We start from the raw sequence: 14,915 nt of genomic DNA, 5'->3' as shown, positions 1-14,915 counted from the left end.
TATATTGCACACATTCAAATATAACACCTTCAGTCCTGTATTCAACCTTTTCGATTTTGTCCGCTCCTTATATTGTAATTCACCCTGTTAACTGCAATTTTGCCCTATCAGCCCCTCCTTGCTTTGCTTGCATTACCTTTGTTTGTAAGCCAACAACCTCATCCTCGGCGCTATCACTCCGATTCCCATACCCCTGTCAAATTAGTTTAAACTGCTGCAGGATCCTGTAATGAGTTGGATTGTTTCTAATTTCTCTTAGCACCTTCTGCATTTATCATCTTAAATTTGTTGGTCTTTTCCTGTGCATGTTTGATTTTTTTTTGTGTTAATCACCTAGTCCTGTATTGTGACAAGGAACCCCTCTTTTTCAGGGAAGAAGACTGCAACCCTAAGCCAGACGTTCAACGCTTCCTTGCCAACATCTAGTCTACTCAGATCATGGGGATGTCTTCCATGGAGGGTCATGCTTTTCCATTGGTTAACTTTTTCTTCTACAGTGATAATTTCTTCAGTTCTGGGTTGTGCTTAAAGTTTAGTGCTGTGTACTTATCAGAATTACTCACACGGAGTGTTGAATCCTGCTTCCATTGATGAAAATATAGCCTGTTGAGTCATTTTTTTATGCCTGTTATTCCACTTCCACCTTCTGTCCTAGGTAATGTTAATCTAAGTGTGTTGGAGTGTATTATCAGAATCAGAATCAGGTTTATTATCACCAGCATGTGTCGTGAAATTTGTTAACTTAGCAGCAGCAGTTCAATACAATACATGATAACATAGAATGAAAATAAATGAATAAATAACTACATAATTGAATTACAGTAAACATATATATGTATGTATACATGTGTTGATGCATGGCCAAGTGGTTAAGGTGTTGGTCTAGTGATCTGAAGGTTGCTAGTTCAAGCCTCAGTTGAGGCAGTGTGTTGTTGTGATGGGGCCCTGAATTACCCCTATGAACTGTGCTTTTGAAAAGAGAGAGAGTTATTTAACACTGACATCTTGTTTTTAAGAGAGAGAGAGAGATGAAGACAGCTTTAGATGATGTTATGGGTTTTCTGCAGCATGTTTACATTTTTACAAGCACACTGGTTTCAGCTTCTGTATTCTTACAGAGAGAGAGGGGAGGACCTGGTTGATGGACAGCTAGTATTCGGCACAGTGAGATAAATGGAAGGTCAGATGATAAATGGACAGACACATGGTTTTGGACACTGAATGAGCTTTGTTGTGCCCACAGAAAAAGTGGGTTTTGGAGGATCAATTAGGCGGATCGATCAGTGGCTCTTGCAGTGTGAACAGGGCATGATCAGTGGGGAATTATTTGTGTGTCCAACCCTCGCCTGGGTTAATAATTCCACCACAGAAGAATGGTCCCCTTTGTTGTGGTCACAGTCGGTGACTTCTAAAGGATTTCGGAGGACAATGGGAAGATCCAAGGTGTCAACTCACCTGAAGACTCAAATCTCTCCCTCTCTCTCTCTCTCTCCCCATCACTACTCAACTCAATACCACGAACTGAACTGAACTTTACTCATCATCGTAAGACTATCTATTTACCCCTAGACTTGAGGAAGGTTGGTTTTCATATATTTCCACACTTACTTATATATAATCATTGCTAACCTGTTCTATATATCTGCATTTATATTACTGTATTGCGTAGTTACTAATAAATTCCATTAGTTAATAGCAATACCGGACTCTAAAGTGTTTTCCATTTCTGCTGGTTCTTTAACCCATCACGGGGTACATGACATTGTGTCCTTGAGCAAGGCACTTAACCACACATTGCTCTGTGACAACACCAGTGCCAAGCTATATCAGCCCTAGTGCCCTTCCCTTGGACAACATCGGTGGCGTGGAGAGGGGAGACTTGCAGCATGGGCAACTGCCGGTCTTCCATGCAACCTTGCCCAGGCCTGTGCCTTAGAAACCCTCCAAGGCTCAAATCCATGGTCTCAAGAGACTAACGGATGCCTATTTATTTATATATGTACATTGAATAGATTACAAATAGTGAAAAAATAGAAAGAATATATAAAAAAAAGGAAAAAAAGTGAGGTAGTGTTCATGGGTTCATTGTCCATTTTGGAATCGTATGGCAGAGGGGTAAAACCTGAATTGCTGAGTGTGTGCCTTCAGGCTTCTGTACTTCCTTCTTGACAGTAACAATGAGAAGAGGCCATGCCCTGGGTGATGGACGTTGCCTTTCTGAGACACTATTCCTTGAAGATGTCCTGGATACTATGCTGTCCATGGTACATCTATAGAAGTTTTTGAGAGTTTTAGGTGACAAACCAAATCTCCCCAAACTCCTGATGAAATATAGCCACTGTCTTGCCTTCTTTATAGCTGCATCGATATGTCGAGATCAGGTAAGATCCTCAGAGATTTTGACACCCAGGAACTTGAGATTGCTCATTTGCTCCACTTCTGATCCCTCTATGAGGACTGGTTTGTGTTCCCTTATCTTACTCTTCCTGAAATCTACAATTACCTCTTTCGTCTTACTGACACTGAGTGCAAGGTTATTGCTGTGACACTACTCAACTAGTTGGTATATCTCACTCTTGTATGCATTCTCATCTCCATCTGAAATTCTACCATCATCAGCAAATTTATAGATGGTATTTGAGCTATACCTAGCCGCACAGTCATGGGTACAGAGGGAGTAGAGCAGTGGGCTAAGCACACACTGCCAAGGTGTGCCAACGTTGATCGTCAGCAAGGAGGAGAATTTATCACCGATCCACAAGATTGTGGTCTTCCAGTTACTCCAATTACAGAGGGAGGTACAGAGGCCCAGATTCTGCAGCTTATTAATCAGGACCTCGTTAAATGCTGAGCTATAGTCAACATTTTTCACAAGTCAGGATGAATTTTTCACAAGTCAGGATGGCCGAGCGGTCTAAGGCGCTGCGTTCAGGTCGCAGTCTCCCCTGGAGGCGTGGGTTCGAATCCCACTCCTGACATATTTTTGCAGCTATATAGGACCCTGGTCACCTCACTACAGGAAGGACGTGAAAACCATAGAAAGGGGGCAGAGGAGATTTACAAGGATGTTGTCTGGATTAGGGAGCATGCTTTATGAGAATAGGTTGAGTGAACTTGGCCTTTTCTCCTTGGAGCAACGGAGGATGAGAGGTGACCTGATAGAGGTGTACAAGATAATGAGAGGCATTGATTGTGTGGATAGTCAGAGACTTTTCCCCAGGGCTGAGATGGCTAGTATGAGAGGGCATAGTTTTAAGGTGCTTGAAAGTAGGTACAGAGGAGATGTCAGGGGTAAGTTTTCTACGCAGAGAGTGGTGAGTGTGTGGAATGGGCTGCCGGCAGCTGCGGTGGAGGTGGAAACGATAGGGTCTTTAAAGAGACGTCTGGATGGCTACAAGGAACTTAGAAAAATAGAGGGCTATGGGTAAAGCCTAGGTAGTTCTAAGGTAGGGACAGGTCCGGCACAGCTTTGTGGGCCGAAGGGCCTGTATTGTGCTGTATGTTTTCTTTGTTTCTATGTTTCTAACGAACAGTATCCTGACATGGGTAATTGTATAGGTGAGTGTACATAGTAAACACAAAATAATCTGTAGATGCTGTGATCAAAGCAACACTTTCAGTACGCTGGATGAACTCAGCAGGTCGGGCAGCATCAGTTAGAAACGATGAGTCAACGTTTCAGGCCGGAACCCTTCGTCAGGACTGACTCATCGTTTCTAACTGATGCTGCCCGACCTGCTGAGTTCATCCAGCATACTGAGAGTGTACATAGTGTTTTCTAAAGTTTGCCATTTCATTTCTTACTTTTCTTTGTAAATTTCCCAGATCAGTTTTGGACCAAGATATTAGGCCAAAAGTATATGTTAATATGGGTATAGTGAAGGTGTTTATTTCCTTTGTTATATTTTTACTATTGAGCTCTGTTTGGCAGATTTTCTTAAACCTTGAAATAAATTCTGTCGAAAATTTTCCCTTTATTGCAGTATGATCTATTTTCTTTGCTTGTTGATATCCCAAATACTTATAGTTTGATATTCATTCTTTGGTTGTATTGTATCCTACCGCTCTGGTTCGTACTCTATTAGCTCTGCTTCACCTTTCTTTATGTTCTGCCTTTGTCGAGTCCAAAGTTCATGTTTATATCTTTTGCAAATATTTCTACTACTCGAATTAACTACTTTAGCTTTACTGATCAAGGGGGGGGGGGGTATAATTTCAAATCATCCATATATAGAAGGTGTGTCAAGGTATAATTAATCTGTTTGTTTCTGATATGATACCCTATTTTCCTCTGATTCAGTTAATTAGCTAGTGGGTTTAAACCTAGTCAATACCATAGTGGGCTTGGAGAGCCACCCTGAAAAATCTCTCAGTTTATTTTGATAACTGTGGTTGTCCTTTTTTGGTTGTTAATAGACAGGATGATTATAGCACACCAATGCTTCATCAGATATTATAGGAATTTCAGAATATTGGGTGTAATTTATATATATTAAGAACTTCTATTTGCCATAAGTGTGGGACAGAATCAAATGCTTTTTGGTACTCAATATGGCAACATAAAAGATTTCTGCTTATCCTCCGGGCTTGATTTAGAATTACAGAATCTATTATCACTTGTTCTTTACGTCCTTTCGTACCCTGACGACATCCTCTCTGTGCTTCTGCAAGTATATTGTGGGTATCTAAGTGAGTGGTGAGTAGTTGCGAAATCCATGATGTTACAATTTTTTATTTTGTTTGTAAACAAGTAATAGGATATATTTTGATGGGTTATTTGTGATTTTTCGTTAAGGTAAGAGATATGTTTTACTTTCTGTCAAAAATTATTATTATTATTACACAGACATTTAGAAGGTTATGAGAAGCTTAGATATCTTTTACTCAGGGTTGAAATATCTAATACTAGAGGACATGCATTTAAAGTGAAAGGGGGTTGGTTCAAAAGACATGTACAGGGCAAGTTTTTTTAACACAGAAATTGCTGGGTGTCTGGAATGTACTCCGGGTTGGTGGAGGAGGCAAATATAAGACCATAAGCCCATAAGATATAGGAGCAGAAGTAGGCCATTCAGCCCATCGAGTCTGCCCGCCATTCAATCATGGGCTGATCCAATTCTTCCAGTCATCCCCACTCCCCTGTCTTCACCCCATACCCTTTGATGCCCTGGCTAATCAAGAATCTATCTATCTCTGCCTTAAATTCATCCAATGACTTGGTCTCCACAGCCACTCGTGGCAACAAATTCCACAGATTTACCACCCTCTGACTAAAGTAATTTCTCCACATCTCTGTTCTAAATGGACATCCTTCAATCCTGAAGTTGTGCCCTCTTGTCATAGACGCCCCTACCATGGGAAATAACTTTGCCATATCTAATCTGTTCAGGCCTTTTAACATTCGGAATGTTTCGATGAGATCCCCCTCATTCTCCTGAACTCCAGGGAATACAGCCCAAGAGCTACCAGATGTTCCTCATACGGTAACCCTTTCATTCCTGGAATCATTCTCGTGAATCTTCTCTGAACCCTCTCCAATGTCAGTATACCCTTTCTAAAATAAGGAGCCCAAAACTGCACACAATAGTCCAAGCGTGGTTTTACAAGTTCCTTATAGAGCCTCAACATTACATCCCTGCTCTTATATTCTATACCACTAGAAATGAATGCCAACATTGCATTCGCCTTCTTCACCACTGACTCAATCTGGAGGTTAACCTTTAGGGTATTCTGCACAAGGACTCCCAAGTCCCTTTGCATCTCTGCATTTTGAATTCTCTCCCCATCTAAATAATAGTCTGTCCATTTATTTCTTCCACCGAAGTGCACGACCATACACTTTCCAACTTTGTATTTCATTTGTCACTTCTTTGCCCATTCCCCTAAACTATCTAAGTCTCTCTGCAGGCTCTCTGTTTCCTCAATACTACCTGCTCCTCCACCTATTTTTGTATCACCAGCAAACTTAGCCACAAATTCATTAATATCATAGTCCAAATCATTGACATACATTGTTAAAAGCAGCGGTCCCAACACCGACCCCTGTGGAACTCCACTAGTAACCGGCAGCAAGCCAGAATAGGATCCCTTTATTCCCACTCTCCGTTTTCTGCCAATCAGTCAATGCTCTACCCATGCCAGTAACTTCCCTGTAATTCCTTAGGCTCTTATCTTGCTAAGCAGCCTCATGTGCAGCACCTTTTCAAAGGCCTTCTGAAAATCCAAGTACACCACATCTACTACATTTCCTTTGTCTACCCTGCTTGTAACTTCCTTGAAAAAATATGATAGAGATGTTCAAGAGGCTCTTAGAAAGGTACACAAATGTGTAGAGAATGGTGGGATAAGGACACTGTGTAGGCAGAAGCAATCAACTTAGTTAAGCATTTAATTCCCAATTTAATTAGCTCAGCACAACATCATGGGCCAAAGGGTTTGTTCCTGTGTTGTGTTGTTCTATGTACAATGGGTTGGATTATACTTGATCTGGCTCACTCACACGCCCTCACAGTTCCTATGAATGTAATTTTCTTTTCATCCCATGAGACCTGAAAAATTCTTCAGGCCTCACTACCTGTGAAATAGGAAGACTTTAGGTCACTTGGCCTCAGACTTTCGTGGTGCACCAAGATCAGAGACACCAACATCTGAACTTCAAAGTGTTCCTGACTTCCACACTCAACTCACAGAGAAGTCAGAAATGTACTAGCTACAGCTAGATAGTGAGCAGCATGGTCTGCCCATTAAAACCGTACACTGTTATTTAATTTCCAAGTCACTGGCACTGGGTGCTTCTGTTAAGAAATAAAAAATGGTTAGTGTAAACACAAGGAAAGCAATAAAGTAAGTTCAGAAGAATTCTAGAGGGTCATTGAAATGTTCTATTTCCTCCACAAACTTTTCGTGAAACAAAATCCAGAAATTCTACTTGAGGAAAGGAAATAGTAAAGGACAAATAGTGAAGGGTGTAAGTATGCACTGAGTAGATCATACCGAACTGTCTGAACAACATACTTGGAAAACAATGTGATTCAAAGATAAGCAGAATACAAGGAAAGACATGACAGAAAGTGTTTGTCAAACAGAGCAGAGCAGGTAATGTTTTTTCATTGGAACCAACTAGGGCGAAGGTTTTACAGCTAAACCACCTTATCCAATTTTAAACTTCTGTTTCTGAAATGTGACTGTTTTGTTTTTCAAAAGTCCATAAACTTAAAAGTACATTTTGACTTTAACTTTTTTTATTCTCTTTTGAGTAATATTTTTTATTTCTGTGATATTATTCAAATATATGTTTTTGTTTAGCATCTGCAAAAACACTAAGCACAAGGTATCCCTTCCAAACTCCAACTCTGCTCTTTGAATCATCAATGAGTTTTGCATTGGGACACAAACACGAGGAGCTGCATGTGCTTCACACGGATCACCATCCTTGATTAAAAACGTAAGTACAAAAGAGGTTAGTTAATTCTTCTGATATTGGTTTAAATTTATTCAACCTGATTTGAAATGTTTCCGACTTTCAGCAGTACTTGAAACCAGTGAAAGAGGTCTTTGACAAAAGCATGCTGTCAAAAGCCCAACAGGGTGTCCCAAAGCTGGGCCTTTAGGATATACCATCTAAGGCTTAATGTGCTGTGGGTCAGAAGACATGATCACCCATTTCAATGACAACATAGATCAAGGAGGAATAATGTTTTTAGGCTGCAGTTGCAGAAGTTGAGCAGTGTAATGCTGGATAACAAAATGCAATTATCTCCTCAATAAATCCAGGTTAAAAGACGCTGTTAGCTGGAACCAATCATCCTGATGTGACAGCACTACATGATGAATAATGTTAAGATCTACTCTGCTTACTCCAGTAGCTGCACACAGTAATAGCTTCTTCATGGCAGCCAAACTGAGCTGCACCATAATGGTATAGCACCAGTAGTTTGCCCCAATGTCCTGACCACCATTTAACCCTCAATTATCAAACTAATCCTAATTTTACAGGTAGCAAAATGCCCCACTAATTTCAAGTGATATTAACCACAATGATGTAGTGATATCTGATGCAAATCTGGCAATAGGCGCTGTTAAATGTTAGTTCAATATAATACCTGGCATCCAGAAACTGGAAAGTCATTAAATTATCTGTCCTGTCAATCCCCTTGAATCAGAAGGACATAAAGTGAATCAATGTAACTTACATTTTCAGTATTTCATTGTGTACAAAATAACGATTACAATATTCACTCATTTAATGAAATAACAGGTACAAATACAGTATTTTAAAACTTCTTCCCATCCATTATCCTTTAAAATTCTTACTGGAGTGTAATCCTCACGGAAGTTACGAGAGCTAGTCAAGTTCTTAAGCGGTGAGGGTAGTTTAGTCCACCATTAAATTATTTTTTCTATACACACTAGACAAATATTATTACCTGGTGTGTACTTTTTAAACGTTTATAGACTTCTTATCTATCTAAACTTGCCACACTTTTGAATCATTATGAATGCTCCAAGTAGTGTTTTATTGGCTGCAAATCAGAGGTTTATATATGAACTCAAATTTACACAACTCAAGCTGTAAAAGGTATTGCATAATTACTCGTCTTTCCTTATAGTTAGGGAGACAAGCACGTTTCTTTTGATATTCAATGTAATCTGCACGAGTCTATCCTCACGGCAGTAGCATTGGAGATTCCCCATTCATCTCAATCCATTCTCGTCACCTTCCCCATTCTGAGGACCATCTCTTCTCCCTCTTCCCAACCTGTCCAGCCCTCCCTAACCTCACTCCCGCCTCGGGATTGCTGCTGACACCCAGTACTGCGCGGGTACACGCCACCAGCCCGGCTTTCTTTTACCTGAAGCCTTATCACCTGCCACAGGTCCTCCGCTGTTAACCAGCTCATGGTTGCTAGGGGACGCTGTTTGCGTCACATCCGGGAAAGCTCGGTTCGCGTCACCTTGCATGGGGGAGTCGGAGGTTTCCCGCTGACTCTGATAGTGCTGGCAGTAGGGTTCCTGCGGCTGGGAAGCATCTAAACTCTCATAGCTTTTCACTGTTTTATATAGATATTTCAGTTTGCAATAGCATTGTCCGCCGCTTTTAATCTAATTTCAGCTAAAGACATCTTTTACTTTTTTACAGTTCTGATAGATAATTATCAAGGTGAATGTTAGATCTCTTTCCTCTCTCCATAACAATACTTCTTCCTATTCTTCATATTTCCACCTGTTCTCTTCTAGTCCACCTTCCCAAGTAACTCCAGTACTTTTTTTGAATACACGCATGGGATACAAAAATACAACTATGAGCACAAAATAACAGTTAACATACTTCCTGCATAAATTATCAATTTATCTGTGAAATATGGAGGAAACTGTTGAAATACAAGGACTCTTCTACGAATACTTTGCTTTCTCCACCCCCCCCCCCCGAGCTATAACAGGAACATGCTCCCGATAACTTACAGCAAGGGTGGAGACAGATGATAAAGACAGTCATTCAATGTTGGTCCGGATGTGTGACCAAAGCTCAGTTTTGTGTTTAGTTTGATACCAAGGCTAGGAAAAGTTATTCAATTCAGCGTACAGTTTCAGCGTACCAAGGCCCAGTGGCCGAGGTGGCGGGTATGCTACCGAGTTTTAAAAAAAAATTAGTTGCAATCTTCTGTGTCAAAAATGTTCAAGTTTTAAGCTACATATGTTTAAAATTTGTGGTACATATTCTGTCCTCTGCGTTATCATTTGTCACGCAATGATGATGAAAAACTAATTCACGTCTTTATATCCAGTAGACTAGATTACTGCAATGCTGTATACTTTTTAACCGGCCTTCCAAAGCAATCAACAGACAACCTGATTTTTTTTTAGGTAACTGTACATATAAGGTGAGCTTGGTGTCACTTAGATAGTCCAATTTCAGATTCAGGATCAGGTTTCTTATCACTGGCATGTGTCATAAGGCTTATTACCTTAGCAGCAGCAGCAGTTTAATCAATACCTAACACAGAAGAAGAAGAAGAAGAAATAATAATAAAACAGAAGTACTATATATATATCAAAAAAGTAAGGTAGTGTTCATGGGTTCAATGTCCATTTAGGAATCGGATGGCAGAAGGGAAGAAGCTGTTCCTGAATCGCTGAGTGTGTGCCTTCAGGCTTCTGTACCTCCTGCCTGATGGTAACCGTGAGAAAAGATGATGAAAGTCTTTTTCTGGGTGCTGAAAGTCCTTAATAATGGACGCCGCCTTTCTGAGACACCACTCCTGGAAGATGTCCTGGGTACTTTGCAGGCTGGTACTCAAGCTGGAGCTGACTAGATTTACAACCTTCTGCGGCTCCTTTCGCCCCCCCCCCCCTTACCAGACAGCGATGCAGCCTGTCAAAGTACTCTCCACGGTACATCTATAAAGGTATTTGAGTGTATTTGTTGACATGCCAAACGTTTTCAAACTCCTAATGAAGAATAGTGGCTGTCTTGCCTTCTTATAACTGCATCGATATGTTAGGACCAGGTTAGATCCTCAGAGATCTTGACACCCAGGAATTTGAAATTGCTCACTCTCCACTTCTGAGCCCTCTATGAGGATTGGTTTGTGTTCCTTCGTTTTACTCTTCCTCAAGTCCACAATCAGCTCTTTCGTCTTATTGACGTTGAGTGCAAGGTTGTTGCTGTGACACCACTCCACTAGTTGGTATATCTCACTCCCTGTCGTCTCCATCTGAGATTCTACCAACAATGGTTGTATCATCAACACATTTATAGATGGTATTTGAGCTATGCCTAGCCACACAGTGATGGATATATAGAGAGTAGAGCAGTGGGCAAAGCACACATCCCTGAGGTGTGTCAGTGTTGATCGTCAGTGAGGAGGATATGTTATCACCAATCTGCACAGATTGTGATCTTCCGGTTAGGAAGTTGAGGATCCAATTGCAGAGGGAGGTACAGAGGCCCAGGTTTTGCAACTTTTCAATCAGGATTGTGGGAATGATGGTATTAAATGCTGAGCAATAGTCGATGAACAGCATCCTGATGTAGGTGTTTGTGTTGTCCAGGTTGTTTAAAGCTGTGTGGAGAGCAATTGAGATTTCGTCTGCCGTTGAGCTATTGTGGCGATAGGCAAATTGCAATGGGTCCTTGCTGAGACAGGAGTTCAGTCTAGTCATGACCAACCTCTCAAAGCATTTCATCACCGTCGATGTGAGTGCTACTGGGTGATAGTCATTAAGGCAGCTCTCATTATTCTTCTCAGGCACTGGTATAATTGTTGCCAATTTGAAGAGGTGTTGGAGGAGAGCAATGGAGGAGTACATCAAAAAAAGATGAAAACGACTGAGTACCTTTTACACGATCAGATTGAACACTGTGAATAATAGCAGCACACACAAGATGCTGGACGAACTCAGCAGGCCATGCAGCATATATGGAAAAAAAAGTAAGCAGTCGACGTTTCAGGCCAAGACCCTTCATCTAGGCTGTGCTGGCCTGCTGAGTTTCTCCAGCATTTTGAATGCGTTGCCTGGATTTAAAACAACTGCAGACTTTCTCGTCGCTGTGAGTAACAGAGTTGTTTTGGTATGTGGGATCCAGCTAGAATGTAAGAAAGCCAATGTGGAATGAAGGCCTGGGATCAGATTTGAGTGACAAAATTCTACCTTAAACAGATTTTTGGACACCAAGCTTTATATTGGACAATGTTCTGGGATATTTCACAATTAGAAGATACTCTGTAAGTTCATGTTTTTGAGTAGATCTACGTCTCCTCGACGGAAATGACCGCCAGCACTTCCTTGTACCAATTTCCATGCTGAGGGACAAAAGTTTTATTTACCTCGAAATTTCCCACCCTTGCACTAGGACCAGTTTTGGGGACTGAGTAGGAAACTATAAAGTCCTAGCTACGTCAACGGCTAAGAATTGAAGAATCGCAAAATCGCACTTTACCCTGAATGGGAAAGACTCCCGTTCAAGCGAAAATCTGTAAGAAGGTCCCAGTCTGTATCAGGGAATTTACCCACAAGATAGGGATCATTCCTTAATTTGTTTCACTTCTCTTCAGTTACTGTCCTTTTTCAGCCTCCTATTTGCCCCCTCGCACTTCTATCCTCTTGTAATCCTTCTTGACTGAACAGTAGTTCTGCAGTGATAATTTCCCAGCTCAATGCAACAATAGATAAACCATCGGTGCGGACACCGAATTATATTCGGCTTCCTCCAGCTTAACCACACAAGCAAATCTGAAATATTCTTAAATTGAGAAAATATACTACTAAAATAGATGAACAGAAAACAAATCTAAAATGATACAATCGTGCCTACAAAACTCAGCCTATCAACATACGGACAATCGTCCAATCAGGAAGGCGTGTAGTTTTAATGGGCGGGTCAGTGATGTGATTGACAGGTTGCCGCTTGCCTGTAGTGCTAATTTAGGATACAGCACGTCCACGATCGGTACCGCTCTCATGGTTGAGTATCGGAGAGCAGCGAGGCCTTTTTGTGAAGGGTCAATGCACAAAAATAAACAAAAATTTGGAAGAGAAAACTACATTATTTATCAGTCAGAAGTGAGTTTAATGAAACTGTATTTCATCAGTCAGGATGGCCGAGCGGTCTAAGGCGCTGCGTTCAGGTCGCAGTCTCCTCTGGAGGCGTGGGTTCGAATCCCACTCCTGACATATTTTGTGTCTTTTAGCGAACATAAATTTTATCTAGAAATTAATGAAAATATAATCTTGTAAATAATTTTGATTCTTAACAATGTCTAAAAATGTTTTGTATTCATAACACATATAGAAGGGTAGAAGCAAAAAGTAAACAACAGGAATTCTGCAGATGCTGGAAATTCAAGCAACACACATCAAAGTTGCTGGTGAACGCAGCAGGCCAGGCAGCATCTCTAGGAAGAGGTGTAGTCGACGTTTCAGGCCGAGACCCTTCGTCAGGACTAACTAGAAGCAAAAAGTAGTAAGGTGAAAAGTAAAAGTGGCAGTCCGGCAAATCCAGGACAAAAATCAAAAAGGGCCACTTTTCAACATAATTGTATAAGGGCCAAGAGTGTTGTAAAAGCAAGCCTGAAGACTTTGTGTGTCAATGCAAGGAGCATTCGTAACAAGGTGGATGAATTAAAAGTGCAGGTTGTTATTATGATATAGTTGGGTTCACAGAGGCATGGCTCCAGGGTGACCAAGGATGGGAGCTCAACATTCAGGGATATTCAATATTCAGAAGGGATAGACATGAATGAAAAGGAGGTGGGGTAGTATTGCTGGTTAGAGAGAAGATTAACACAATAGAAAAGAAGGACATTGGTCAGGAGGATGTGGAATCGATATGGGTAGAGCTGTATAACACGAAGGGGCAGAAAACGTTGGTAGGAGTTGTGTACAGGCCACCTAACAGTACTAGTGAGGTTGGGGATAGCATTAAACAGGAAATTAGAAATGCGTGCAATAAAGGAACAGTAGTTATAAAGGGGGACTTCAATCTACATATAGATTGGGTGAACCAAATTGGTAAGGGTGCTGAGGAAAAGGATTTCTTGGAATGTATACAGGATGGTTTTTTGAACCAACATGTCGAGGAACCAACTAGAGAGCAGGCCATTCTAGACTGGGTATTGAGCAATGAGGTAGGGTTAATTAGCAATCTTGTCATGAGGCGCCCCTTGGGTAAGAGTGACCATAATATGGTGGAATTCTTCATTAGGATGGAGAGTGACATAGTTAATTCAGAAACAAAGGTTCTGAACTTAAAGAAGGGTAACTTTGAAGGTATGAGACGTGAATTAGCTAAGATTAGAGTGGCAAGTGATACTTAAAGGGTTGATGGTGGATGTGCAATGGCAAGCATTTAAAGATCGCATGGATGAACTACAACAATTGTTCATCCCAGTTTGGCAAAAGAATATATCAGGGAAGGTAGTGCACCTGTGGCTGACGAGGGAAATTAGGGATAGTATCAATTCCAAAGAAGCTTTTATAGATATGTGAAAAGAAAAAGATTGGTTAAGACAAATGTAGGTTCCTTACAGTCAGAAACAGGTGAATTGATTATGGGGAGCAAGGACATGGCAGACCAATTGAATAATTACTTTGGTTCTGTCTTCACTAAGGAGGGCATAAGTAATCTTCCAGAAATAGTAGGGGACAGAGGGTCTAGTGAGATGGAGGAAGTGGGGGAAAATACGTGTTAGTTCGGAAGTGGTGTTAGGTAAATTGAAGGGATTAAAGGCAGATAAATCCCCAGGGCCAGATGTTCTGATCCCAGAGTGCTTAAGGAAGTAGCCCAAGAAATAGTGGATGCATTAGTGATAATTTTTCAAAACTCTTTAGATTCTGGATTAGTTCATGAGGATTGGAGGATGGCTAATGTAACCCCGCTTTTTTAAAAAAGGAGTGAGAGAGAAACCGGGGAATTATAGACCGGTTAGCCTAACATTGGTGGTGGGGAAAATGCTAGAGTTAGTTACCAAAGATGTGATAACAGCACATTTGGAAAGCGGTGAAATCATTGGACAAAGTCAGCATGGATTTGTGAAAGGAAAATCATGTCTGACGAACCTCATAGAAGTTTTTGAGGATGTAACTAGTAGAGTGGATAAGGGAGAACCAGTGGATGTGGTATATTTGGATTTTCAAAAGGCTTTTGACAAGGTCCCACACAGGAGATTAGTGTGCAAACTTAAAGCACACGGTATTGGGGGTAAGGTATTGATGTGGATAGAGAATTGGTTAGCAGACAGGAAGCAAAGAGTGGAAATAAACAGGACCTTTTCAGAATGGCAGGCAGTGACTAGTGGGGTACCTCAAGGCTCAGTGCTGGGACCCCAGTTGTTTACAATATATATTAATGACTTGGATAAGGGAATTAAATGCATCATCTCCAAGTTTGCGGATGACACAAAGCTGGGCGGCAG

At 41.0% G+C, this 14,915-nt stretch overlaps 1 protein-coding gene and 2 non-coding genes across 3 annotated transcripts in view; 2 read left to right on the top strand and 1 right to left on the bottom strand.

Annotated features, from left to right (window-relative positions):
* The window catches only part of c2h8orf74 (chromosome 2 C8orf74 homolog), a 45,827-nt gene extending 36,926 nt beyond the window's left edge, over window positions 1–8,901 (bottom strand). The window contains exon 1 of the mRNA XM_072279000.1: window positions 8,853–8,901. Within this exon, the coding sequence (XP_072135101.1) occupies window positions 8,853–8,900 (48 nt within the window). The 5' untranslated portion in view covers window position 8,901. The remainder of the gene's footprint in view (window positions 1–8,852) is intronic.
* trnal-cag (transfer RNA leucine (anticodon CAG)) lies at window positions 2,896–2,978 on the top strand. Its single transcript has one exon. It is a non-coding gene; the product is annotated as a tRNA-Leu (tRNA).
* Window positions 8,902–12,592: 3,691 nt separating the features above from the next.
* Window positions 12,593–12,675, top strand: trnal-cag (transfer RNA leucine (anticodon CAG)). Its single transcript has one exon. It is a non-coding gene; the product is annotated as a tRNA-Leu (tRNA).
* Window positions 12,676–14,915: the final 2,240 nt, after the last annotated feature.

The sequence above is a fragment of the Mobula birostris genome, chromosome 2, assembly GCF_030028105.1.
Source record: "Mobula birostris isolate sMobBir1 chromosome 2, sMobBir1.hap1, whole genome shotgun sequence".
In the NCBI taxonomy this organism is placed as follows: domain Eukaryota; kingdom Metazoa; phylum Chordata; class Chondrichthyes; order Myliobatiformes; family Myliobatidae; genus Mobula; species Mobula birostris.
Note: the sequence above shows the minus strand (reverse complement) of the source record. Positions and strands in the feature narration are given on the sequence as shown.